This window comes from Falco cherrug, chromosome 10 (genome assembly GCF_023634085.1).
Source record: "Falco cherrug isolate bFalChe1 chromosome 10, bFalChe1.pri, whole genome shotgun sequence".
Taxonomy (NCBI): Eukaryota; Metazoa; Chordata; class Aves; order Falconiformes; family Falconidae; genus Falco; species Falco cherrug.
The window spans coordinates 22,992,683-23,019,312 of record NC_073706.1 but is presented as its reverse complement, the minus strand read 5'-3'; the positions used below and the strand labels follow the sequence as shown (position 1 = coordinate 23,019,312).

General features: G+C 38.6%; 1 protein-coding gene across 6 annotated transcripts in view; it reads right to left on the bottom strand.

Moving 5' to 3' along the window:
- Positions 1-26,630, bottom strand: part of GAS2 (growth arrest specific 2) — a 98,234-nt gene that overhangs the window by 59,920 nt on the left and 11,684 nt on the right. For all 6 annotated transcript variants that reach the window (XM_055722591.1, XM_055722587.1, XM_055722589.1 and 3 more), the window contains exon 3: positions 19,872-19,996. In XM_055722591.1, the coding sequence (XP_055578566.1) occupies positions 19,872-19,996 (125 nt within the window). The remainder of the gene's footprint in view (positions 1-19,871; positions 19,997-26,630) is intronic.

The following is a 26,630-nucleotide window of genomic DNA, read 5'->3' as shown; positions in this document are numbered from 1 at the left end:
CAACTTCTTGGGAAGATTAGCAACTACAATTTCGGGATTTTGGGTCCAGTTCACTGAATAAAAATTAAGAAAATAATAAAGACAGATTTTAAAGTAGGAACTGAAGTTTCCCAAAATTAAGGGTGAATTCAGATCTACATTAGAAAGGATACATAGTATAAAGCAATAGGTCTTAAGCCCTAAAGACTGTAAATATTTCAGAAAGCCCACTGTCTGCCATTTAACAATACAGGGAAGCCCCCTTTCCACAACACAGAAACGTAATCTAGTAGCTACAAGATCAAGGTCTACCACAGAGTCAGGCTTTCATTGTATCAGAGTAGTTCCATTTACATGATTTCATTATCAGAAGAGATGTTACTGATATAGCTGAGCCAAACAGAATAGATTACCACAGCAAGTTTTTTGTTTGTATTGGTACATTTACTGAGACACATAGAAAGAATACTTCAGCATTTAGTTCTCATTTAAGTTTTTTTTTCCTCAAACGAAAAATAGGCATCATCCTCAGCAAAATGAAAAAAAATGAAATATTGTTACTATGTAACTTTAGAAATCTCTAACCCATGGAGGAATTCATACCCCTATGTTGATTTGAATGTGCTGGTTTTCTAATGCTGATTTATGAAATATTTGCTTCTGTTCAGGAACCTGTAGCTCCTCAATGCCAAAGTGAGCTAAGAGGTAGAAAACTGGAAATGGTGACTCTACTAGTTCCTAGATCTATGTCCAAAATTCTGGGTTTAACAGTCCAAAATAATTCTTGGAAACGTGGAAAGAGGAAAAAAAAAAGATGACACAGGAACAGGCGTCCCCTTGCCACAGCTGCTGGTAGCATACCAATGTCAGTATTTAAAGGCAGTTTAGAAAGACTTTATATATGATTTTATATTAGACATCTGCAAGTACATTGCTGCTGTCATAACAGATCTACAAGCACAGAACTACTCACCTTTGTATACCTGGTAAACCAAAGAAACTGCAATTAGAATGGCTACAATAATAAACACCATCCTACTTCTTTTACCAGTATGTCAATGGAATCTTATAAGTTGTTTCAGACTTACACACATGCCTTGTAAATATTTAGACCTGTTCCTAGCCACCTAGCTCGCATTCCCCTATTATTTTTATTCCAATTGTACTCTTTTACATTTCCTTGTTTTCAAAAAGTTATGCTTATGTTTCAAAGTATTTACAAGAAAATACTACTACTTTTCTATACTGTATTAGCAGAAAACACTGACCAGTTTTATATGTTTTAAAGCAAAATCCAAGCAAACCTTGTGTCACAGAACAACATCACCTCCTGGACCATCCTGGAACAAGGGAGGGGAAGGAGGAAGGAAGGAGGGAAATAAAGACATTTATTCACTAAATCCAGAATAAATAAAAACAATGAAACATGAGTTCTTCCAAGGGGCTCTAGATATGGAAAAACCTTACAGATCAGAGCACAAGGAAGTCGTTAACTATTGTTTGAAATCCCTTCACATTATTCTGGGGAGAAAACAAGGGAAAAAAAAAAAAAAAAGAAGTGCTGTTTCTCACAGACGAGGGCTTTTATTTTCTTCTTTTCTTAAGAGAGAAAAAAAAAACAAAAACAAAAAACAAACAAACAAAAAAAAAAACAAAAAAAAAAACCCTAACTGTTATCACTAGATGCATTTCTAAACTAGCACCCCTTTCGCATTACACTAATTTCTTCAAAGAAGCAATAAGCATCTGTACCCCGAGGCAAGTTCTCATTATCCTCTACAGACTTCTTCACACCTTCAGTTTCCCCCTGTGACTTACAGTCTCTAGGAAGTAGTAATGCAGCATTCACCCATCTCTGCCCCTGCTGCATCCTTTCTCAGGAAATTTTAATTGGACAAGTCTAATAACCTTAAAAGAGCACCCGCTTCTGTTACAAGGAGTCACACAAAACTCTGGCAGCCTGCTGGAGCAAGGTCAACTGGTCCAGTCTGCATTTGGAGAAAAGCTGTCAAAACAAGCCTTTGGCTTCGTGATTTTCTACTAAAAACTTACACAAAACATTGTAAAAACCTTAAAGAAGTTCCCACTTCAAAATAATTTCCCCAGCAAAGGTCTAACCTGACCTTACCTCCTCCAGTGCAGAAAAGGAACAAGCAGCATGGGCAGGGATGTTTGACTTACCAACCGCAGCACAGGGAAAGATGGGAAACGGGTAGGGAGCAGCAAGAGTTGGGCTGCTCCAGGAGGGGAGGACAAGCCAGGAGCCAAGGGTGACCCCAGCACAGGGGTGGCAGCCCTCACGGGCAGCAGTGCAGTCCCACAGCACCCAAGTACAGCAGTGCTGGTGACATACCAACCTTAGCCAACCGTCCCATGACAAAATGGGGCAACAGGTCAGGTCTACTGTCTAGCAAGACAAGTCAGAAACAGCAGAAGACAAGACAGGGCTGGACACAAGGCTACAGCAGATGTGAGGTTCCAGCCACAAAGCCCAGCCAGCGGGAAGCCAGGCTGGAGATGGTCTGGCCACAGCACGGCTCAGCCAAGAAGTGGGGTTGAGGTGAAAGCGAGCTCCTGGGCCATGGGCAGAGGGTGAGGTTGAGGCCCCAGGTGAGGCTGCTCATGACTGCTCAGGTATTTTGGTTCCCTCAGGTCCTGGTAGAAATTATTTTGCAGTTTTTAGTGTTTCTGCACAATTAAACCCTTTGGAAATACATAGGTAGTTGATACTCAATGCTATCTTGTCAGTAGATTCAAAGAGGTGCCATTTCATAGTATTATATCTTAGTCTAATTACATAAAAAATCCACTGTACATACAACGTTTTATCATGTTCTCACAGAATCAAATTTAACACCATTTAAATCAAATGGAGTGAATTTCTTTTCCCATAATACCTCTGCTTGGACTAGAGTATGCAAAGTGCTAACATGGATACATAGATGTGGAACCAACTGACTTAACAAGCCAACAGTCAAGAGACCAAACATATTATACCTGACAAAACTATACTTTTTGGAATTTTTGAATGATTACGTCTAATTTAGAGCACAAATCCTGGATGACCTTGTAAGTGGTTAGCAGCAGCGACAAGAACAAGTTGACAAGAAGCCAGCTCCAATATTCCTGGCACTTGCATAAGCTACTTCAGAGAGCATGAAAAGGAGATAAAGCTACAGTTACTTTCCGTGTGAAAGCAGACCTGCAGTGTCAAATCATGTCACCTCCCAGTTCACTCTTCAGTTCTCACCTCTGGATCTTCCACAGTGCCTGTACATTACTTTGCCCTCAGGGTCTCCTTTGCAGAAAGCTAGGAAGTCTTCTCCAAGACCAAACCGGTTTATAACCCCAGGAACAGCCCAGAACAGGTGAAATCATACCAGGTTTGTTTCCTTCCATTCCACTCAGTTCCCTAACTCAGCCCAGACGATTCCGTGCCTCGAAACTACTTTGTCCTGCCACATTCCCTGCTAACCAGCCTATATTCTTTCATGGTGTGCTAGAGGGTATTAGATGCAGTTCTGGAAATCTATGATAAAACCCTCGTATTATTTCAGGAAATCTGAACTAGGAGAAGAGCCACCAAAAAAAAAAAAAAAAAAAAAAAGTGTGCTATGTGGCTGGTGGCTGCCTTCTGGCAATTACAGGAAACTTGGGCCCAGCGCAGGCAGAACCCATCTGCTCTACTTGGCCCTGAGCCCACAGGGCATGAGCAAGTCTGCAGCACTGGTCCTGGAGACCAGGAGCTGCTCCTTGGCACAGATGCCCTCAGCAGTACAAAAGGAGCTACAAGTGAAGAGATAGCCAGGAGAATCTGCAGTGCCTTTCTTTCAAGGGGCTGTTGGGAAGGCACTGCAATGCCAGGCAGGAATGCTGAAAACTTTAGCATTCCCCTGGGTCACCACTGCTCCCCGGTACTAACAACATGTGAATAAATCTGGTTCTACATGTTTTATGTCTTCTGATTTAGGTAGATCGTAATGACTTTCAAGGAAAGCAATTCAGAAGAGATGGTTTATGTGTCAGAAATCTATGCAGTTAAGAGTCAGCAAATACACCATCTAAAACATCATGTACCTGACAGACTATCCATAAATTACTATACCTTGACAACTAAGACAGACCTTTACACACATCAGTCAACCTAGCTTCACTACGAAGCTCAGACATCCACAGAGCTTGCAACATTTCTTTTACAATTATAGAGATTACAGTGTCTTTTAGAAAAATACTTTGGTGGTAAAAGCTACGACAGCAAATACTGAGTCTAGGTACAGAACTATCACACTTAAACCCAACTTGTGACATCCTGGTTTAACAGTGACAGAAAAAATGTCTGTTTAATGGGTGCCCTAAGAAACTCAAAGGGACCAACACCCAAATGTAAAAAGAAGGCATGTCCTGGGCTACAGAAGGGAAAAAAACCTATATTATTGAAAGGAAAAAAAAAAAAAAAGGCAAAAAAAAGAAGCTTTAAGTCATTTTATGGAACAAATACTACACAAATAAATATCCGTGGCATCACATGACCTCACTGAAATGTACATTCTGTATCTCATCCCACCTCCCACAATATTAGGGTCTGGCCAAAGAGAACAGCAAAACCACCCCTCTGCTCTATTCAACAATAGCACAATCAGCTTTATCACAAAAATCACAGGGTAATACTCGTATTTTCTTATCACCTAATAAATTTCCCTACCACCTTTTAAATAGAAGTCTCCTTTTTTAATATTTCCAAAAGTATCACTGTAATGTTCAACCTGTAACGCATGAAAGCTCTTATTTAAGAAAGGTTTCATGCACAAATTTTTTTTACTGATTCGTATAAATGGCCTGACTATCTCAAAAGTGCTTTCTAACAGATCATTCTGAAGTAATTAGGTTTCCATCTGGCAAAAGTGACTTTTGTTGACATAGTATAATATAACCGCAGTTGCTTTGAAACAGCAGTGGCCGCAATTACTCCTACCAAATATCATGAAAACAATTCCCCAGTTACACTCCTTTTACAATCTTGTCTTGTTGATGTGCATGCATGTGGTTTAATGCAGGATGTGAAAGTGTGAGTGAAACATATGATGCAATCCTGGAAAAATGCTCTCAGGTTAACTTCTAAACCCAAAAGGGACTCTCTTACACCAATGCTCTGAAATCACATGGAAAAATGTATTTTTTGTACTGATTTTCCAGAACGAGGGTCCACAACAGTGTGTTACATATCCCATCTTTTTATAGTAGACTTGAGCCACGCTGAAGATTCCTACTCATACTTTGTTCTTCGAATAGATAATTTCACAACTTTTTGAACTGTCACTCACATCTGAATAAAAGAAAAAAGATTAGCAATTTTGTTTGATATGGAGGAGGGTTACAGTTAGCTAAGCACTCAGCGGTAAAAATTGCTTTTATTGACAGATAACCTACATTAACCAAAATGGGGAGGAAATTACAGTATGGAGATTGCGGTATCTGGCTGCAGTGGTGCCTTTCATAGGGCTATTTAGTGTTATGTGAGCATAAATTCACATTGACATGCAACTATATCAGACAGAACATGTACCTGTTTCAGAACTCTTTACAATTTTGCCTTTAACTTTGCTACTAGCCACAGAGCTATTTTTCTTCTTAAATTCTCCTCTCATTTTGTTCAGCTATTCTTAGCAAAGCCCTCCTCCCCCTTATAAAATCTGATTTAGCTCATTAGCACACAGAAAAGAAGTGCTGCTACAATCTTCTCTGTAAATATGATTTTGCTCCTCATCTTTTATTCATTTGTTAAGCCTAAGTGAACTGACACGCACTGCTACAGGAACTTACTCCTATTGAGCTGTTAAAATTCACCTCACCACTAAGGGACAATATCCTTAGCCAACCAACACTGATTTAGTCGCTATCATTAATTCTTCAAGAACTCAAACCTAAAATATTTCGGAGCCCATTTATAAATCACAGAAGTGGTGTCCCAGACACTCATTTCAGCAAAGGAAAAATTAAGTTTACATTAGACTGCTTTGCAGTGCCAAAATTCAGGTTTAGTGAATAACCATTCTAAGAACAAGTATGAACTAGGTATTAAATAAATAAAACTGTAACACCTACAAGGCCAAATAAATGCTCCTAGGCGGGGAAGAGGGGGGGGGTGGTGGGCAGGGAGGAGAGGGAAGGGCAGCAGTTTTGATTTCCCCCTCCCCTGTTTACTACGGGAGAGAACACTTCCCAAATATAATGACTGGACCAACAATCAAAAGAATGTGTTAAACGCATATTCAGAATGAACAGAAGGAATTCCAAACATGGAGATACATATATAGAATTTAAAATCAAGCATCTCCCACTGCAAAAAATAAAATGTAAGAAAAAAAACCCAAAACCACCCACCCTTCCCAAGGCCACAATAAAAGTTAAAATCCAGGAAAATTTAAAAAACAAAAACTTAGCATGAAAATTTTGAAGGCTTAGGAGAAATCAATAAAAATTGCCAAACTCTTCAGCAGACATGGAACCAGGAACAGCTTCCAGATTAATGAAAAAGACATTGCACTTACAACCAAGAAAGCACCCCTAAGTAATTCACTTAACAACTGGCAAAACATTGTCCTTCTCTGAAATACAGTCTTTGCACTGTCATATTAAGTACTGTAGATAGATGTCATTTTAATGGAACAGCAGGTTGGATTTACGGTTTCAAAATCATGTGCTGACCAGATTTTTACCCTATGCAAACACCGCAAAGATCATCAAAAGCCAAAAATCACTCATTGTCAACTTCCTAGATGCTAAGAAAGCATTTGTGATCGCTTTGAAATATCTAACAGATTTAGAATATGCCAATAAAAATAATGAACTTCACCAATGCTTTACATCAACATACAGACTACAACGTTAAAATAAATACAAAACTAAGTGAACGGTTCAGCTATGCTATTAGTGTCAATGTACCAAATCATAGAATGGTTTGGGTTGGAAGAGACCTCAAAGATCACCTAGTTCCAACCCCCAACCCCTCTGCCACAGGCAGGGACACCTTAAACCAGGCTGGTCCAAGCCCCGTCCAGCCTGGCCTTGAACACTGCCAGGGATCCACAACTTCTCTGGGCAACCTGTGCCAGTGCCTCACCACCCTCATCATAAAGAATTTCGTCCTCATATCCAATCTAGATTGCCCTCTTAGTTTAAAACCATTATGCTCTTCTGCTGTCACTACAGGCCTTACTAAAAAGTCTGACCCCATTTATAAGCTCCCTTTAGGTACTGGAAAGGTGCTACAAGGTCTCTCTGGAGCCTTCTCTTCGCCAGGCTTAACAACCACAATTCCCAGCCTGTTTTCATAGGAGAGGTTCTCCAGTCCTCTGATCGTCTTTGTGGACCTCCTTTCGACTCACTCCAACAGGTCCATGTCCTTCTTATGCTGGGGCTCCAGAGCTGAACGCAGCACTCCAGATGGAGTACTCCAGCAGAGCAGAGGGGGAGAATCACCTCCTTTGACCTGCTGGCCATGCTAGAATACATTTTCCCACTTCTTCTACGTAGTATTAGCTTCAGCTTCTTAAGAGTAAGCATAGATGGAGAAGAAATTTAAATTAACGACGATGTAGTTTTAAAAGTTAAGATTTTCTTCATGGCTTTGTTATTCTCAGTGTTCTGTCCCGGACACAGCTTACTGGTCACACAGCAAAAGATGAATATGTTGTTTATAATTCCAAAAAAGTTTGGGTTAATAAATAATTACAAAACCCTAATTTAACAGAAACACTGCAACTCCTACTTCCAGGAGTGCGTTAGAAAACCAAGGAATCCAAGAGATGATTCAGTTCATGTATAAGGCACCTGACAACTGGGATACCCAGTTGTAAATCATGTCAAAAATTGGCAAGACTAAAGCTTCATTCACCAACTTAAGCACATTTGATTGACTGACTAATAACTAGTTTAAATGCAGCCAAGGGGCATGCCCATTTCAGCATAAGGAGACAAAATCACAACATCTGCCAGAATCAGGCGGCCACCCCTGAGAGGCTGACTAGTGGGCAGCTGGATAACACACCGAGATCAACAGCCAGGAACCTTCCATTGGAGAGCAAGTGACGCACAACGAATAGAAGCTGACAACAAAGAGCCCATTTAAACAGATGTCAGACCCTTTTCCTGTCCACTCAATTTGTGTGATTGAGGATGGGATTAAGTCACTACAGTCCAAAGTCTTGGAGAAATCTATAAATTGACTTTCAAAACTTCCAGACATCTAACTCTATAACATATCTTGGCCTACTGACAAGTTCACTTTTATTAATAGTCTTTCAAAGACCTTGTCTGAGTAACTTAAATTCCAGGCAGGTGTGCACCACAAATTAAAAGCCATTAGTTCTACTTACCTACAATCTGAAAATGCTAGCAGGCCAAATGCAAAAATCAAAAGATGGTTTGTTGTTTGGTTGTGGTTTTTTATCTAACGTGGTAATAGTGTTAAAGAGAAAGACTACCAGTAAAGCAAGAGACTGTAATTATTAAAAAAAAAAAAAACCACAAAACAAAAACTAACACATTTATTTAAAATTTTATAAACAGAGAAACTAAGACAGAGACATTAAGGTAAGTCATAGCATGGCATGGCATGACAGAGATCTCCTTTCAGTGTTCCTGAAAAAAAAAAAAAATAAAAATGCAAGAGCCAAAGCCTGGGATTCAATAGCTCATTTCCATTCATTAAAAGCTCCATACTTTCTCCTTAGACCTCTGGTTTTCAGAATTTATGTTTAAAGGTGTTTTTTTAAAATTAGCACCTCCTAATAGGTTTCTTAAATAACGTTATTAGAACAGAATGGGGCAATTCTCACAGTTGCTCTTTCAGAGGACAATTACATCTTATCTTTAATACATGGTTGTGAGCTTCTCCCCACCACAACCACAGAAGCCAGAGTTGAATTAATGTAGACTTAGCTGAAGAGGTTGAAGAATCTTAGTTTCTACATTTTCCTCATTTATGTTGTAACTTAATGAGAAAAACACTGAACATGAGAAAAGCATTACCTTTGACAAAGTTGTTTGTGGCTATTTCATTGTCACACAGCACAACCTCTGAATGAGCATGGCAACTACATCCACAAGTAGCAATTATTCCACAAGATACAAACCGATCAATACTCAGTGGATTTTCTTAGGGCACATTTCAAAAAGCATCTTAACCCACAACCATGTCTTATCAAACATCATGTCCTTTAAGGGGATATGATTCTCTCAAAATCAAGTTAAATATGACAAATAAAAAATTTTGGCAAAAACAACCCATTTGAGACACAGAAATTTCAAAATCACTTTTTCCCCTTAATCATTCGAGGAGAACTCAAGCTAAGGACAACGCTTAGAAAATTTCAGTCTGAACAGCTGAAAGTCCACCGTAACACATTATAGATCCTAAGATTTCATACCAAAAGATGTTTCTATATGTCCATTTCCAGTGTGGAGCAATATAGTTCAAATAGCCAACATATTTCTTTGGAATTTGTGGATAACCTTCAACGAGAAGTCTGAATAACAAGTGTCAGAAGCCATTCAAATTCCTTCATTTAATAATTACAGTGCTGGGTATACTGCTGTGTTACAGTCATCCCTCTTCTTCCCTTTCCTCCAGTTTTTCTCTCAGTGATCAATCTCACGCTTTGTGACCTTCTGAAGTGCGAGGCAGGGCTGGGGGGTGGGGGTCCCAGCTTTTTCAGTAAGATTAGTTCCAAATGGTGCTTTACCTAACATGAGCCAAGTGTCAAGGAAGAGTGTGATAGAAATCTACACAGTCTACAGGAAGACAGAATTTTTACAGATGCTTCATCTGTTCACTTTTTGGATTTCCAGATGTTTAAGATACAGTTTTTATGCAGATGCTGAAAATGCCCAGAAAAAATTTCACATGTAGGTCACTGCAGGTAAGTCTGATTCTCTAAAGCTCTGTATGTCCATTTTAAAGAAAAGCATCTTTGCCTTCATGATAAACAATGTGATTTCCTGTGAGCTTTCCAATTAGAACCCACAAGGAAACTGCTAGAGCCCTGGGAATTCTAAGCTGGCATAGAATTTAAAAATGGCCCTGATTTGAAAAACATGTTGGAACATTAATCTATACAGCCAAACTTCCAAACTATCTTTAAATCAGCTTCTAAAGTTGCAAACAAAACTTTATTGTATACTTGAAGCAATTTGGGCCAATTTACAAATACAAGCCCAAATAGGAATACATGTTTATTTAAACCAACAGATTAAACCCAATTATGATACCTATAAATTGGTGTCTATGATTCAGTGACTTCTGTTTTCTCCTTCTGCATTGCAGTTGCTTCTTATAGCTGTATGTTCACTGTTTCCGTTGCTTCAGAAATTTTGGCTTATCATTTTAAGTTCAAGACTCACTATTGGTAAATGGACCAAATTCTGTAGTTCTTACTTTATTAATTCACCAAAAACTAACACTAAGTTTGCCCTAAGAATAACACAGTTCAGCTGAAGATAGTTGGTCTAAATTACATTTTCTCAAGCTTTTAGAAATATTCACTAATTTCTATTCAAATCCCTCATATTTCTGTTCCAGACAATTCTAACAGTCTAAATAAAAAGATCCATAGAAAGATCTGTTGCAAAGATTTTTACAGTTTGATTTAAAAGACTTAACAAAATAAATAGGAATGATACAATGCATTTCACATAAGAGGCAAAATCCAGCAAATATATAAATGGTTGCTTACGTATTTCTCTCCAAAAATATGCCACCTCTGTTTGCAATGCCTGGACTGAAGTAAAAACGATATAAAAAACTTCCAGGTTTAATGCAGATTTTGTGAAGTATGTCAGTATTAGTATTCCAAACAAAAGCAATTGTAATGAACTATCTCTGGAAAAAAAACTTGAGATGTTTTCTAGTTCAGTGGTATCAGAAATCCAAGTTTCCTTCTCCTCTTGACCTGATTTGCCATCTGAATCATTATATTTTCCAAAGCTGGAGCTAACAGGCAGTTAACAGGTTAAATTTGCACTGCTTTTTCCAGGACCATTACCTTGATGCACATTCTGATGATTTCCACAATGTCAAATAGGAGCGGAGGGAGAATCCCTACCTCATTTCTACATTACTGAGAAGAGCAAGGCCAGTTCACACACGGATTAATTGTGCTTCAGTCAAACAAGGCAAGAAGCCATGTTTTCCCAAGGAAAACAAGAATTAGTGGGAGGAACAATCTGAAGAGCCATGAAGTCTTGGTGCTCCTTCCAGGATAGTGCAGCTCTGCCCCCAGCATAGGGCATGGCTTAAAGCACACCTACAAGCTTATAAGAAGTTCCCCAATGATGGCACCACTTTCAGGTGCCAATCAGGCAACTACATAATATCCTAAATTTCTTCAGAAATCTCTTGTTATGGTCTGGTGGAAAACAGAACTCTACCCTACCATGTAAGCCTCATGCAAGCAGAAAAGCTTTAGTTGTAAGAGTTATTTACTGCAGCATATAGGGTTTGTCCACATGACCTATTTCAGGCAAATCTTACAGTATCTGCAAGAAACCTGGTACCAATCCAGTTGAACACGAGCTCAGCAAGCTATGGACATGTCTGAGAAAGGTACAAGGAATTCTCTAACAAACAGCTTTACAGTCTTGTGGAAATGATTCCTTCCAGATGGATTAGCACTTGTGAGTCATTTCTGAAGATTATTCTTTTCCTCTCATATCCACACTAGTCTGACGCTAGAAAGATTAATACACAAAAAGACAGTGCTGTACTTTTTCCCCCCTCCCTCAAGTAACCGAGGGCCGTATCTATATTTTATATGATTAGAAATTGGCTCCACAAGCTTTTAACTGCAAAACAAAAGTCGCCAGCAAGTACAAGTGTGCAGACAAGCAAACTGCTGACCCAGACCACAAAGAATCTGTTCATAGCCTAACCACATTCATGCAGTTCCCAACTGGAGAGTCAGATTTATAACTTAGAGCACCTGAACATGGCTCTGCTATAGCTAAAGACTCTTTGCACTGGGCAAACACGCTCAAGGCACCAAGCTTACAGAATACTCTATTTGCTGGGAATCCATCCCATCTACAGGACACAGATAACATTGAGAAACTGAAACCGACAGTGAAAATAAAACCACCACATGTTTAGATCGGACTTTCAGCTTGGTCATCCAGGGTCCAAGAATAGCAAGATCCACATACTTCAGAGGAAGATACTTCAAATCAGACAAAAAAAAGAGGAAAGAGTGTCCAAAGAGAAAATTTATTCTTAGTCCTTTCCATCTGAACTTAAATTACACCTTTGGGCATGAAAATTTATACCCTTTCCAAAATAAAAAACCATCTAAGCAATTCTCTGTATTGTATCTACGGATGTTCTCATAGCAATCTCACATAATTCTGTTTAGAAATCTGTTTTGTTCTTATTAAGAACCTATTTTGAACAGTAAGTTCAAAACATATTATTTCAAAAAGACCAATTGAAAGAAAATCATAAGTTTATGAATTGTCATTGCACAGCACCTCAATTATTTCTTGTAAGGAAGATTTCCTTAGGGAAGGGCCTCTTCTACTTGAAAAGGGAAAATAAAATTATGGTTTGCCCTATTTTTTGCATTTTAATATCCTGAATAATTTTAATGCACACCCACTCTTTGACAACTCCAGTAAGGGAAGCTCAAACAGCTTAGGTGTTGGCTTTATAAACTACAATATCTAGCCCAAATAATTTTTTACTAGCCACCTCATTTTTAAGAGCCTTTCAAAAATACTGTGGTCTTTACTACTCGATTCAGGTTTAGTTGGATCTTAAACCACCTACTAAGTCTTTGAATTCTGCCAAGCACAGCCTGCCTCCTGTCTACCAGCCAAGTTAGCTGTCTTGGGAAATTATTAAATATTTTCCTAGTTCTCTTCCTGGTTTGTTATTTGGTCAGTTTAAGTGAAAATATACTAACATGACCTATTAGACCTTCTACAATTTGTCAGATATGTACCGCCTTCTGTAAACAAAAAAACCCCCACAATTTCACCTGACAGTATCTGTACAAGTATCTCACCTTATCCAAGACTTGAACATATCTTCCTGGATGACTTACAAATGAGAGTTACAATAACATATTCATTTCTTATTTAACTGATGTGATAATACTTGAATAGGAACATACAAAAAATTTCTAAACTCAAATTTCCTCATTTCTAAACTGCTGCCAGACACTTTGCTTTCTTTGATGATGTGTGCCTTGCAGACTCAGAAGCATTTGTTACTCCTCGTGAACCTCCGGGATTCTGAGAATTTCTCCATTTGCTTAATTCCCTTTATGCAAAGGAATAATTGAAAACATAGAACTAGGATAAACAATTTTTTTTTTTCTCATAAATTGTTAGAGCCAACTCAGAGCTGTTACTCAATCCTGACTCTCACTGGTTTGGGAGATGAGGCAAATGCTAAAGTCATTAGTTCAGATTCTCTAATTCAGGAGGACTAGGTTCCCTACATTTGCTTGCAGTCCCATAGGAGAGCAGACACAAAGCTCTTTCAAGCAGTAAATTCATAAGCAAAGGTTTGTCTCCTATCTACATTTAGAGAACCATAAGTTTCCACGTGTCTTGTAAATGAGCAGAGTCAAATATAAATTTATTTTCATAATGGGTACTACCTAACACTAATCACAGACCACCAGACGGGGCAGCAATACTCCAAGCGCTCAAAGCACTTTACAGTGTTCACAGACCAAGCCCCTGTTTCACAGAGACCAGTATTCCCAAGTTACAGATGGGGAAAATGAAAGCCCAGGCATGTATTCTCCCAAAAGCAAACAATAAGCCTACAGGCGAGATGGAAAATTAACTGGGCCTCCAGTTTATAATCTTGTTCTTTTGCCACAAGCCCCTTCTTTCAATATTGACAGGATTAAAGTCAATTCCCTGGCTTTTCAAGTAGTTCAGTTTACAGGATTCTGCTTCCACAGATACACTCCTCAGAAAAATAACCATCTTGAAATTTAAAACAAACTGAGTTTTCAGCTGTGAAACTGCTGAATTGTTTCACCTCTTGGATCCAACTTCAATATTGGAACTTCATTACGGGCAAAAAAACTTCAATCCCAAGTAGCGGTTTAGATCTCTTAATTGTAACTCTCAAAGTTCTCTCACTAGGCCAAAAATGTCACTTGACGCAAACCTGCCTGACCCTGAGAAGCCAATGCTGTCACAGAGCGAACATCAACTAACAGATTTGCTAAATAAATTTCCCAGGAGTAAGTGAAAGCTTTAGATGTGGGACAACTGCAAAGCACACTTCAGATACTAGGATTATGGGTAAGAGGTGGACAGAATCTCTTAATGTTAGGAAAGACATGAATGTCTGCGTGTAGAAATTATTGTTTCATAGACTGTTTTAAGTGAAGTGCACGTACACATCCTAGGGCAAAATTTACTCACCGTTTTTTACACAACAGCTTTATTTCAGTGCACATTCAGTTTAATCTCACTAAACCAGCTCCCATTGGAAGGATAAAATCCAATGCGTACTTGAATTAAATATTTGCATTTGGATTTCTTCTGCACTTACTTTATTTCTTTAATAGGCCAAATCAAATCTAGATCTCCGCTTCCTAAATATGAGGTTGAATTTTAGATTCTGATTGATTATTCACAAGTACTTCTGAAAGAGACTTGACTTGAGATCTATCTGATTAACCCATGAGAACTCAGAGAAAAAGGATGATTCCACCTCAACCTGTTTTCATTCATTTGCCATGAAAATGTAGCTTTCAGTGGAACGTTCATAAATATATAGGCAGCTTCAAGGATGGTGGGCAGACTACTATGCTCTGCCTATTAAAAGGGCGATAACTGTTAACACAATTTATTTATGTTTATTTTTAAGTCTTAATTAATGGGCTTACTAAACTAAGCCCAAACAAATGTGGGCTCTGTGCATACTGCACATGCCTTGATGCTCTGAATTTGTTTGTACAGCTGGGAAATTCTCAAATTAACTGTCTGTCAGGAAAAGTGAAATACTGCCAGGAGAGCATGGAGATGAAATCCAAGCCAATGGGAGAAAATTACAAAATGGCATCCTGTGACACAAATCACTGCTACAGAATAACACCTGCTATAAATAGTAAGTCTGTAGTTTACAAACAGTAGATCATTAGCAGCAGCAGTGGTAGGTAGTTCCAACAACTCACTACCATAGAAACTTTTAGCTCTTAAAAAGACTGGTATCAGTCACCTCCTTGTCATTTTATGAAGTTACATGATTGGATTCATTTATGACTGTAAAATCTCCAAAAAGTGGGAAAAATGACTTCTTTGAAAATATATCATACAGTCACACCAGTCTAGTACTACCCTCCTTAATAAAAATTTCCATTTTCATTTAAAACTCAAAGTTGTTTTTTTTGTCTGAAGCAAAGGATCAGATACAACATCTATGTTTTCAGAATCATCAGGTTTTGAAGCACGGTTTTGCTGCTTAACAATGAAGACGACTGTCTTCTGGGATTTGCAAAAGAACCTAACGCCTAACATCCTTTGAAATGAACAACTGTTAAATGCCTCATCTTTAGAAACCAAAATGCTTTTAAGTTATTACCGAATGATTAACAAATCAAACACCACAAGGTTAGGGAGCTAGACTCGTGGAGGACGCATTCAGAGTATTTCTTATGATACCCAGAAGTGCCTGTTAGGGCATTAAGATCAGAAGGGCAAAGAGCACAGACTGTGTAAATGGCATCGGAGGATGCCGTACTCCAGTGCTCTCAATCACACATAACTCCTCTGGATAACAGATACCAAAGCGGAGGGTGATTTAGGTGCTATTTTTAGTTGCAGGGATTCAGTCCTTAAGAGGCGTCTTTACAGAGAAACAACAAGTAACGACCTGAATTTAAAAACATTTCTTTGAAGTTTGACCCTTGTGAAAGGATAGATTTGCCCACATCTACCTGCACAACCAGCAAGGCATTCAGCCCCAAGACACAATAATGTACAGAACACAAGAGTGACCCTCCTGAGTCAGCTAAAGGTTCATCTAACACAGATGCAGGCTGGCCATAGCAAACACGTTACGCCTCTCAATACTTTCTCAAGCTCGAACCAATTTCAGCTGTGGGGACTTCCTTGTCTAGATGGGGTTCCTGTATATGCAGCCTTCCAAGAGGTGTCTCTTCCATTACTTCGAGTATCTTCTTGAACCCAGGTAAACTTTAACACTTACTGGCAAGAAATTTCCAGCCAGTTCCTCAACAAGGCCTCCCTTGCATTTGTTTGGCACCTACTAGCTTCATTCAATGTCCCACATTTTCTGTATATAAAAGACTGAACGCCTACCATGCCATTCCTGGTTTTGCAGGTTCCATCGTATGCCCCCATGTTCTCTTTCTGTACCGAAGAATACTAACCTCCTCAGTCACACATAGAAAGCTACTCCATCGATCTCCTCAACTTATAAAAAGTTACTCCTTCATTGCCTTCACTCCTACGGAAAGAAGACTTCACTTTTGCATTGCACATCTAATTTCCTTTCCAGTTTGTTAAAGCTGTATTCCCAAATCATGCCACTAGTACTTTCCTAACTTTTGTAAAAGGTCCCCCATATCCAAAAGTGCCTCCACATGACACAAAAAAGAAGTTTTTGTATCAATACCACCATCTTCCTTCCAGATCTGGAACATGTTATTTTGGGAGGCACGACTTTTTTGGTTTACGCCTTCCCAATTTATTCTACACTCAAAAAGGTTGATTCTGACCTAGGGGGTCCCTGAAAGCTGAAGTTCAGTGCTCCCTAGTGAGAAAGAGCACGATACAGTTTTGTTAAGAAACAAACTGCATAACTGACTATGACTAGAAACATACTGCACAAGCCGTTCACCCACAAGCAAGGGGACTGCACCTCCGCCATTCTGTACAGTATTGCAATATGAACTTAAGGAATTATGGCAAACAACTGATGAGTCATTGCACGCAATATTAGTTTCTGATGTCTTCATACATGTGTTGCCTGTAGCTGCTAAACTGGCCAGACAGCCCCAAAGAGCTGCACAAGTGAATTCATGATCAGCGGTACATATACATCAAGTAGAACACATTATATCATCATCTTCCAAGACAAAACCAAAACCAAAATATTTCATGGAGCTCTGGCATCTAGGAAGTCGTTTACAAGCAAGGAAAAACTTCACTTATGAAGCAGACTAAACCTTCAGGCTTGGGGAGGGACTTCGCAAGATTACAGACAGACACAGCCCCCCATTATCTATAGCCTTATCCTGTCTCCCTCCCTCAGCTGCAACCTGGTGCTGCGTGCAAGCTGATCCTTCTGGCAGCCACTCATATCAGTCTGCTTCTGTCTAAAAAAAAATAAAATTTGAAGTTACATATATGGATAGAAAAGCATGTTATCTATTTTGACAGAGACCAAAGTCTACAAAAGTCAGCAGCTTCTTCCAGCTGCCAGTGAAGTCACCAGGGCACCTGGGTGAAAGACCATAACGATTCCCTTTTCCTGTGCACAGAGAAATGGCCAAATGGCTTCAAAATTCCACATGTATTATTAACAGAGAGCACAATAATGATTCAGGGGAGGATTGTGGAATTCTTACTATGCTAAATTTCATACAGTATAATCATCTTGTAAGTTTCCTTGGCACTACAAGTCAGATTTTCCAATGTGTAGACTAGTACTATTGCCTAGGACTGCTACACAGGCAATTAAAATCTGAAAGGATGAATAGCTCCCTAATAGTCTACAATGACACAAATCTATTACTCCGCCATTTCTTTGAATTCTTACTATACTAAGCATGAAATAACATACATTGAGGAGATAGCAGCAGAGCAGAAATTTCCCCTGTAACTGCATTGCCCATTATATCAGTTTGACCTTGTAAAGACCAAGAAACCTCAGTTAATTACAACACACGGGATTACAAAAGTCTAACTGGCTTTGAATGTAACTTAGGTTCAAAAAAAGGGATTCGGCTAACTGATGTCAGGCAGGCCATAGTCTCAGCTGAGGACGTTAATGAAAGAAAGGAGGCGTACCTCTTTTCAGTGGCAAAACCCAGAAGTACCAAACATTGGCACATTTCTGGGACATCTTTCCAAATGGCAGCTCTCTTCAAATGAGCCACCATCTGACAAAAGTCTGATGATACAAAAAAAAAAAAAAAAACAAACACCCCAAAACAAAACAACCCAAAATCCAAACCAACAAAACAACCAAAACCCCCCAAAGCAATAGTTAGATACCTAACAAAAACATATTCTTGGAATTTCTGAATATTCCCTAGGACTTTGTAATGGAATTTATGACTATTATTTTTCTTGAGATTTTTATATTAAATAGACATAGCTTTCTGAGTTGTAAAGCATTCTTTTACAGACTAACATTTTATAATTTAATTCATTTTCTAGTACACTAGCCGAGCAAGATATGAAAAGGGAATGTTTTAGAACAATGTCACCAAGTTTACCTTTTGCGTATTCACTGAAGCTTTTGGTCATTTTTGTCAAGAATGGTACCTTTTGCTTGCTTGTTTGGTAAGCGAAAAAAACAAGACAACAAGTAACTCCTCTTTTTGCCCAGCCAGTTCCTAGGCTTAGCCAAAAAGACTGCCAGAAGTGCTTTCTCAGCTTCGGAGCTACCATGATGCTAACAGGCCACCAGTTAGGTGAAGACAAGCTGGACCTTATCATAAAGAGGAAATCGGAAGTCATCCAGTACTGATGCTTATAATTTGAAATATAAAATATGAGTTCCAGCTGGCTTTTCCTCCTTTGTGAAGGAAGGCTTCCTTCCCGCTCTATTTTAGTTCTTATCTTTCTTCCCAGCTACCTCATCCTTTTTCTTTAGAAAGAAAAATCCAAAGCAAGCAAAAAACAACACCCCCTACACCCCCCACAGAAAGTTCAAAAATAATAAAATAAATAAATAAATAAAACCTGCCTTAGTCCATTTTCTTCTGCAACACAATTACGAGCTTGGAACCAAGAAAAACAACTTAAACAGCTGCAGCTGACACAAGGCTGTCAGTCCTCAGAACTGCTGACAAATGTTATGCCATGCCTCAATTTCTGCTACAGACAAGTAATGAAAACAAGTCAAGAATAGAAGATGCATTATGCTATTTCTGCTCTTGGGCTCTTTTTTACTTGATGTGTATTTGCCTGTTTTAGCTTTCAAGGAAGACGTATCTGAATTCAACAAAAATAAAAGCAGTTTCACAGTAAATGCAGTAGTATGTCAGCCATTTAAATTCTCCCAGAAAGAAACTTGCTACACCTTTGAATTTCTCCCAATAAGATTGTCCTACGAAAATAATTTAAATAAAAGGGAGGTTGCAGGCAAGCAAGATCTTAACCTTATCTTCACAAAGTTCTTCAGCATCTTCTGAAGGTTCAGATTTTCCACATCATTCTTTCAATTCTTTACTGAGCCCCTTCCAGTACACCAACAGGACCTTTAAACTCACAGCACCAAAACTAACTACAGAATTTGATTATTGGTCTCGCTAGAACCGTTTATGGAAGAAATGGCACCTCCCACAGCTACTTAATATTCTCCTTGCAAATAAATACGAGGGTCACATTTTCTCCATTAGCTACCACATCACAATGCTAGAGCTTGTTTTGTCTTATCCCCCACATGTTACAAGTCATTTTTGAGTAAACACCTCTCATAGCTACCTTTATCATCACCCCTGAAGTATTTATTCGCCCAATTTTGTATTGTAATTTTTCTACGCAGACCAATTACCTGCCTGCCCATTTGCAGAGCTCCCACAAATGAAATCTGTTAATTGCACAAAAAATTTCAGTCCCAAAACAGTCAGACACCTCAGATACTGATAAGGCATGCTAGAACATTTACGGACACTTACTTTGCCAGGCTTGTTTGCATCAAAGCTGTTTTCTTTAAATTTCTCCTGCAGGGTCTCAGCTAACCGACAAAGTAAGGCACCATTATCCAATTTCTCCATAAAGGTTTCTGCTGTTATTTCTCTACCTGAACAGCAAACAGAAAGTTAACATGGCAGAAAGCATGCAATAGTATAGACTGCACATGTGTAAAAAGAGAAAGAAATAGAAATCTTAACAATTTGAAATATGCTTTAACTATAAAACTTGCATTATTTCAAATATTTAGCCAATAACCTCACTACTACTTTCCTGGTAGATATACAGAAAATTATACAAAAATAACATGCTTTCTTTGGGAAGGCACGTGCTATTTGAAAAACAACTCTAGCATATCAGACTCCACATACCTCATTTTACTCATGAAATCCCAGTGCTTTTAACATCGTGTTTTTAAAACCAGAGTACAGGAGACAATTGCTTTACACCAGTGTGCACGGGTAGCTATAGATTAAGAGCTGCTAACGCTACTGCAGTTGATATTGTAAGAAAAGTACAAAACCATGTCAAGAAGGACTGTATTTTTTAAAAAAGACTTTAAGACTTCAGTTCGCAAAAAATTGACAACATAATACTTGTGATGGCAACACTCCTTTAAAAGAGCTTTTTCAGAACTCGAGTACATTTTAAAAAAAAGGAGAGACAGAGACATTTCACGTTATATAACACTTGACACACATTAACATTTTCACCCAAAGTACAAAGCCTAAATACTCTGATTTCAAAATATATCAATTATTATCATGCCAGATGACGCTGTCCTTCAGTTGCCACAGATTGTCCTCCCTGGTTACAGCAGACCAGATGACCTTCCGTTACACCATAATTGCTCCTGGTGGAGGAGATGACAAGAGTCCCATGACAAGATGTGCATTCTGACAAGGCTGGACTGGCCAGATGAGAAGGGAATCATTTACCAGCCTGGATGAAACGTCCAGGATCTTAACATCATTTCCCGGTAAAAACATTCCTGTTTCTTATCAAAGGTTTTCAATTTTCACATTTCTGCTGGAAAATTTGCCTTCTGTTTGGACACTTTTTTTTCGACCAAAAAATACCAGCTGTATTTTTTAGCCCTCTTAACTCCTACAAATATCAAGAGAGCATCAAGGCATAATTCTTGCTCTTCCTATTAAGACAGGGTTTATTTCTTCTTGGTGATATTTACATATGTCATTTGGGAACAGGAATAACACTATCAATTCATTTTTCACAGGCTATTGCACAGTGATCACCAGTAAAAATAGTCTACTCTGCTAAAAAAAATAATAAAAAACCCTTAAACTGAAGTGAGCGTGGTTCCTCATCCCATCCAGATCCACTCCTGCTTCTCAAAACCAGCTTGTTTGCAAGCAGGACAATGGCTAGCAGTCTGCTCGCTGCCGGTTGGGGGGGGGCTGTCAACAGATTTTTGACCAACAAGCAGCTCCCTGACTAAACGAGGGGTTTTTTTTGTTTTTCTAGTTTGGGGAAATCTATTTTCCATGAGATATCTAGAAGCTGAAAATGTTACAGGCTCATAACATCATTTTGGTCAAAAAAACATAGGAAAAGCAGGTTTACAAAAAAGAAGTAAAGCTTTGCTACATCTTTTCACTCAGAAAAGAGGAGAAAACTAACATTCAATAGTAAAAAAATAGATGATCAAAAATTGATATTTTACTCCTGCAGTATATTGCTGGTACGTTGTAATCTGACAGCCAATATGACGTACAGCACTGAAGATAGTAGCATTATAAAATCATATAAATATGATCACAGAACTGTTAAAGGAAAGCTGATTTCTCTAGGTCCTTCCCTGAAAACTTCACATCCTTTGGGCAAAATACTATCAGTCTTTTCAGCTTGGTCAGTTAAAATCAAAGACATAAGGGCCTTTGCAGCAAATCATCTTCAGATACAACAGTAGACATATTTTTGGTTGAAGTTAAACTTGTTTTTTCTAACACATTTTACTTCAGAAATATATGTTTACTGTGAAGTTTTTTTCCCCTTTTTATTCCCCCTTTATCCCCTCTGTCACACAGCCCACTTCATAGCTCCTGTAGAGCGACATGACTTCTCCCGGCAGAACAGCAGTAGCAGCTCTGCAGACGTTCATTGGTAGCCTGTGCATAACTGACAACATTTTAGCAGGGCCCCCAGCTCAGCTGAAGCTAGACCAAAAATACAATAGCCCACAGACACAAAAATCTAACATCGCTGCACCTCAAAAGCCTTCATCACCATTCCAGGCTAAATATTTCTCCCATTTGACCCATCAGCGTTTTTGGCAAGAGGTATAAAGCTAGATTTGAAAACTGTCTATGTTATAGGTACTCTAATATAGAGTATTGCCATTCAAAACAGACTCATTTTCTTCTAAAAAAACACAAACAACCTTTATTTCAAATGTTTTGAACCTACTCAATATTTTTATTTTATTTTGGAAAGCGTAATTTTTTCACACAGTTAAAAAAAAAAAAACCACATTCTACGTAACTTTTCTGTCCTACAATCTGCAAGTTTATTATTTCACTGGTCAAGCATTAACAAACCTACAACCTCTTTAGACGTATTTTCTCTTTACACAGACATGGGAAAATTCTTCTAGCTTCTTCTGCTATTTAACAATACTTTTATACTATTATAAATGCTGAATTGCATTAGCAGTTTGGTCACTGCACATTGTATGCTAAGCTGGAGGATTTTAGTTCTGTCCCCTTTTATGAAAGCTGAAAGAATGAGTTTTGCATTGAACATCTGTATCCAATGAAAAATATATTAGGTGTCAGCTTTCAATTCACTGTATTTTATGGCTCCAAAAGGTGGCATTTCTTTGCTAAAACAGACACTCTGACATATTTAACAGTTGAAATGTATTGATTCAAATCAGAGTAATGTTCATAGCCTGAGGAATAAAATGGCTCTATATGTTTGTATGGAAAAAACATTAAACTCCATTAAAAATGTATAACTCCCCCTATAATTACAAGAAAGCAGTTGCAATGTTTTTACAGAATGGTAATAACATTAAGTATAATAAAAAAACAATACTGAAAGTATAAAAAAAAAACCAAAAAAAAAACAACATAGCCAGGAATATGAAAGCTTTCTCGAACTTTGCAAGCACTGCTTACCCTCTCTTTTACCGCAATCACCAGATGCCCCTGTAAAAAGACGAACTGTTACACCTGAACACCTACCACTTGGAAACAGTGGGCAGCTATCTGTAAGGCCACCCAGTCCTGGGGGTCCTAATGCAACCAGACTGGGAGGTCTGTGAAAGAATAACTAAGAAGAGCCCACGCCAAAGGCGTGTGCCCAAGAGGTCGAAAATCAAACATTCCCTAAGGGCCATCTCAGACAACCAGAGCTTTCAGAAGAAGGTGGAGGGACTCAAAGACTAGAACAAAATACCAAAATCTAGTCGGTTGGTGTAATACCTTAGTTTAACAGCTATAATGCAAGACACTGACTCCAGCCTCACAACTAGCTGATTGACTTTTTCAATCCTATGCTTCCGTGGTAAGACAAAACCAGTAGTTTACAAATAGTAATGTTTCACTTGGGTGAATCTCTGAAACGCATTGGTAGGAAGAGCTTCTACGATACTGAAGATCAGTGGAACAGCTCCTCCTGACCCTCTCAATTCTGTGGCATTTGAACCCAACATAGCAGAAAACAATAAAAATAAAGAAAACAAAGGCAAATAATTTTATGCACATGCAAAACTGGTTCTCTTCTGACAACGCTACTCTGTTTCGTACAATAGCTGACAGCAGGAGGAACAGTCTTGATAGCACTGCAGCATTACCTGAAATGGGACATATAAACAATCCCTAAGGCATGTTGATATTCAAGAAAATTGTAAAGTTACTCAACTAAATAAACTTGTAGTAGTTCTGCTGGCACTGATGCAGTATCAGTATTATGATATGTCTTGACATTCAGATATTCAAAACCTGCATTTCCCACTGCCTTGAGCTGAACCTGCCAATGTTGAAAATTAAGGTACTGCTACAGCATCCTCTTAAGATAAAAACACCAAGCAAGATCACCGAGATGAAGTTGGTTTTGCTTTTATTAAGAATCAAAAGACAGTTTTCTTGCAGAAGACTTAGCATGCTTTATACTCCAAACTTTCTGCCTCCTTCAACACACCTTTAAATTCCAAGCCTGGTCTACAGCTCAGTGCCTCTCCCAGCATCCTCACCTCTCTGTTCCTTTTCTCCATGCCGACTTCACTTTGCACGCAAGCAACCTTTATATGCCTCATACAACATCCAACATTTACATGTCCAATTCCTCAGCATTACCTATGAGGTCCTGAAGCCCAGAAAGGTCTCCAAGGAAGAGGCCTCAGTACTGAAACCTTGGAGGCCAGGCATGTGCCCAGAGCGCATCGTACAGGTCTGTTTCATGGTCCCATGTGCTAAATGAAACTGGATGGATTAACTGACAATATAACCCTCTGCAGCTGGTAAATGGACTCTGGGAATGGGAAAAACTATCAGAGCTCTACACAACAGCCAAAGGGGAAACAGAAACTATTCCTCTGTACCTGTCCCCAACTACAGACTGGTGATGAGGCTCACTGCCCCTGATGTCAGCCCTTTCACTTCTGCAGACACACAAGACAAAACAAGACAGTACCGGAGAGTACAGCAGGCAAACCAACCCAGTTTGCTTTCAAATTACCATCTTGCCTCTGCTAGATTACCATGGCCCAACTGTGTTAATTCCCACATGAAGCTTGCTCAAGGTGGAACAGTAGTTTTCAGTATCCACAAGAGCATTCTAATCAATATTTAGATCGTGTAACAGATTTGGACTGTGTCAGCAGTGAAAGCAATGCCAAGCGCTTCACAAGCTCTAAACCTAATAAAAACAAGGCTGAGAGATAATCATGATTTTCAAGATGGTTGGGTAGACACATCTCCATAACTTTGTCACTGCAAGAATCTCTCTACTGAGCCACCAGCTCTCAGCAAAGGGAAAGGAAATTAAGAGGCACAACATCCACAGCTCCAGTCTTCTTCCCCAGCCTGCAAACCCCAAGCCCTGCAACACTGGCATGCCCTGCTTTGAGAACACCGTAATGTACAATATTGCATGAGTTAATCCCATCTGACACATTGATTTCAACTGCAATGTCCTTTTTCCAGCCCCCAGAGTACAGACAGCTAAAATCTATTCAGCAATGGAGCTTTAATGACAAACGATCCTCTCAGAAGCTCTGAGTTTCTCTGACATGGTTCCAAAAATAATTAGCAAAATGTGTACAAAAGTACTAACAATTACTAAATAAATCCACAACAGTGTCCATGCTAAATGAAAATAAAACATCCAAAGTCTCAGGGTTAAGAATTCTTACAGTGTTATTTTTGAGCTGCGCCATGTATCTCAGTCTTCCAGTTTATCACTCAGGCTAGATCAAATTCCAGCTATGCATAATTTCCATCCAATAGCAAAACCTTGCATTTGTATCGTTAAGTGCAATATCCTTCTAGCGTTTTCCAGTTTGCAATTTCAAATCCACACCAGGCTTTGCTGCTGCAAAACTGTCACCATTTTAGCTTCCAGAAACACTATGTAGAACCTATTTGCCTCTCCACAAAAATTTCCAAAAATACCACCAACTGATCAAACTACCTCAGAGGTTCAGCCCTACTCCTGCCTAAAGTACTTTTTTTTTTTAATCTACATTTATTTGAAAAGATTATGTGTCCTTGTTGAGTCACAGTACCAATGACTGAACCAAATAGAGATGAAACGTGAATCAACATGGCAAAGACTAATTGAAATGTCTATTCATTTTCTTTATGAACTGAGAAATCCTACTGCATTAAAACTGGCATAAAGACACATTGAGGCCACACAAGTTACAGTGCAGAGCAAACTAGGGTGTGGATACACAGAATATTACCTGCATATCCATGCATGTGAAAAATCTACTGACCATTAACGCAAATTACATTATTTCTCCCACGGAGGAAATAAAAACCAGAACAAACCAAAATCTTCTTTATCATTTTATCCTTTTGAATGCTTGAAAGCGACAGAGTATAAACAAGTTTTTACCACTAGGCAATGGCATGCTATAAATTTGTACCTATTTTATCGTACAGCAACGTGCTCATGCGTCCTTCCTCTCATTATAGTTAACCTAAATTATACAGTAATTAAACCAAATTTAAATTCTGAGTTAATATATCTATATGAATATTAATTACTTTAATTCAGTTACACTTAATTTATTTTGAATATGAATTTTAACCTAATTGAATTATTAATTTGAATAACAATGTCTATACAGGAATTCAAAGCATTTTAACAAATCGCTATAATTTCAGTTCTTCAGGACAAACTCTGAGAAAAGAAGGGCTTGGTGGGAGAAGGTGCAGGAGAACGCATTAAGCGAATGAACTCTGTATGCTGCTTAATTAAGAGAAGGTTGTGCCCATTTAGTTCTGCAGTGCCAAATTTCGTTTCCATATGAAAAATCAGATTTTTAATTATAGTTGGCACTTCGGAACCTCCTGCTGGTTGCTACTTTCTTGCTAAAAAAAGTGACCCCATTCCTAAACATGTCACTGTGAGAACTCTGTTATGAACTGCAAACAAGCTTCTATTTGTTTTAGCATGGTTCACTAAAACTTCATTGTCTAAATCGTTTAAACAATACATTAAAACCTTAATGGAATGTGGTTTTTCTAATTCAAAAAACAGCCTTTTGGATT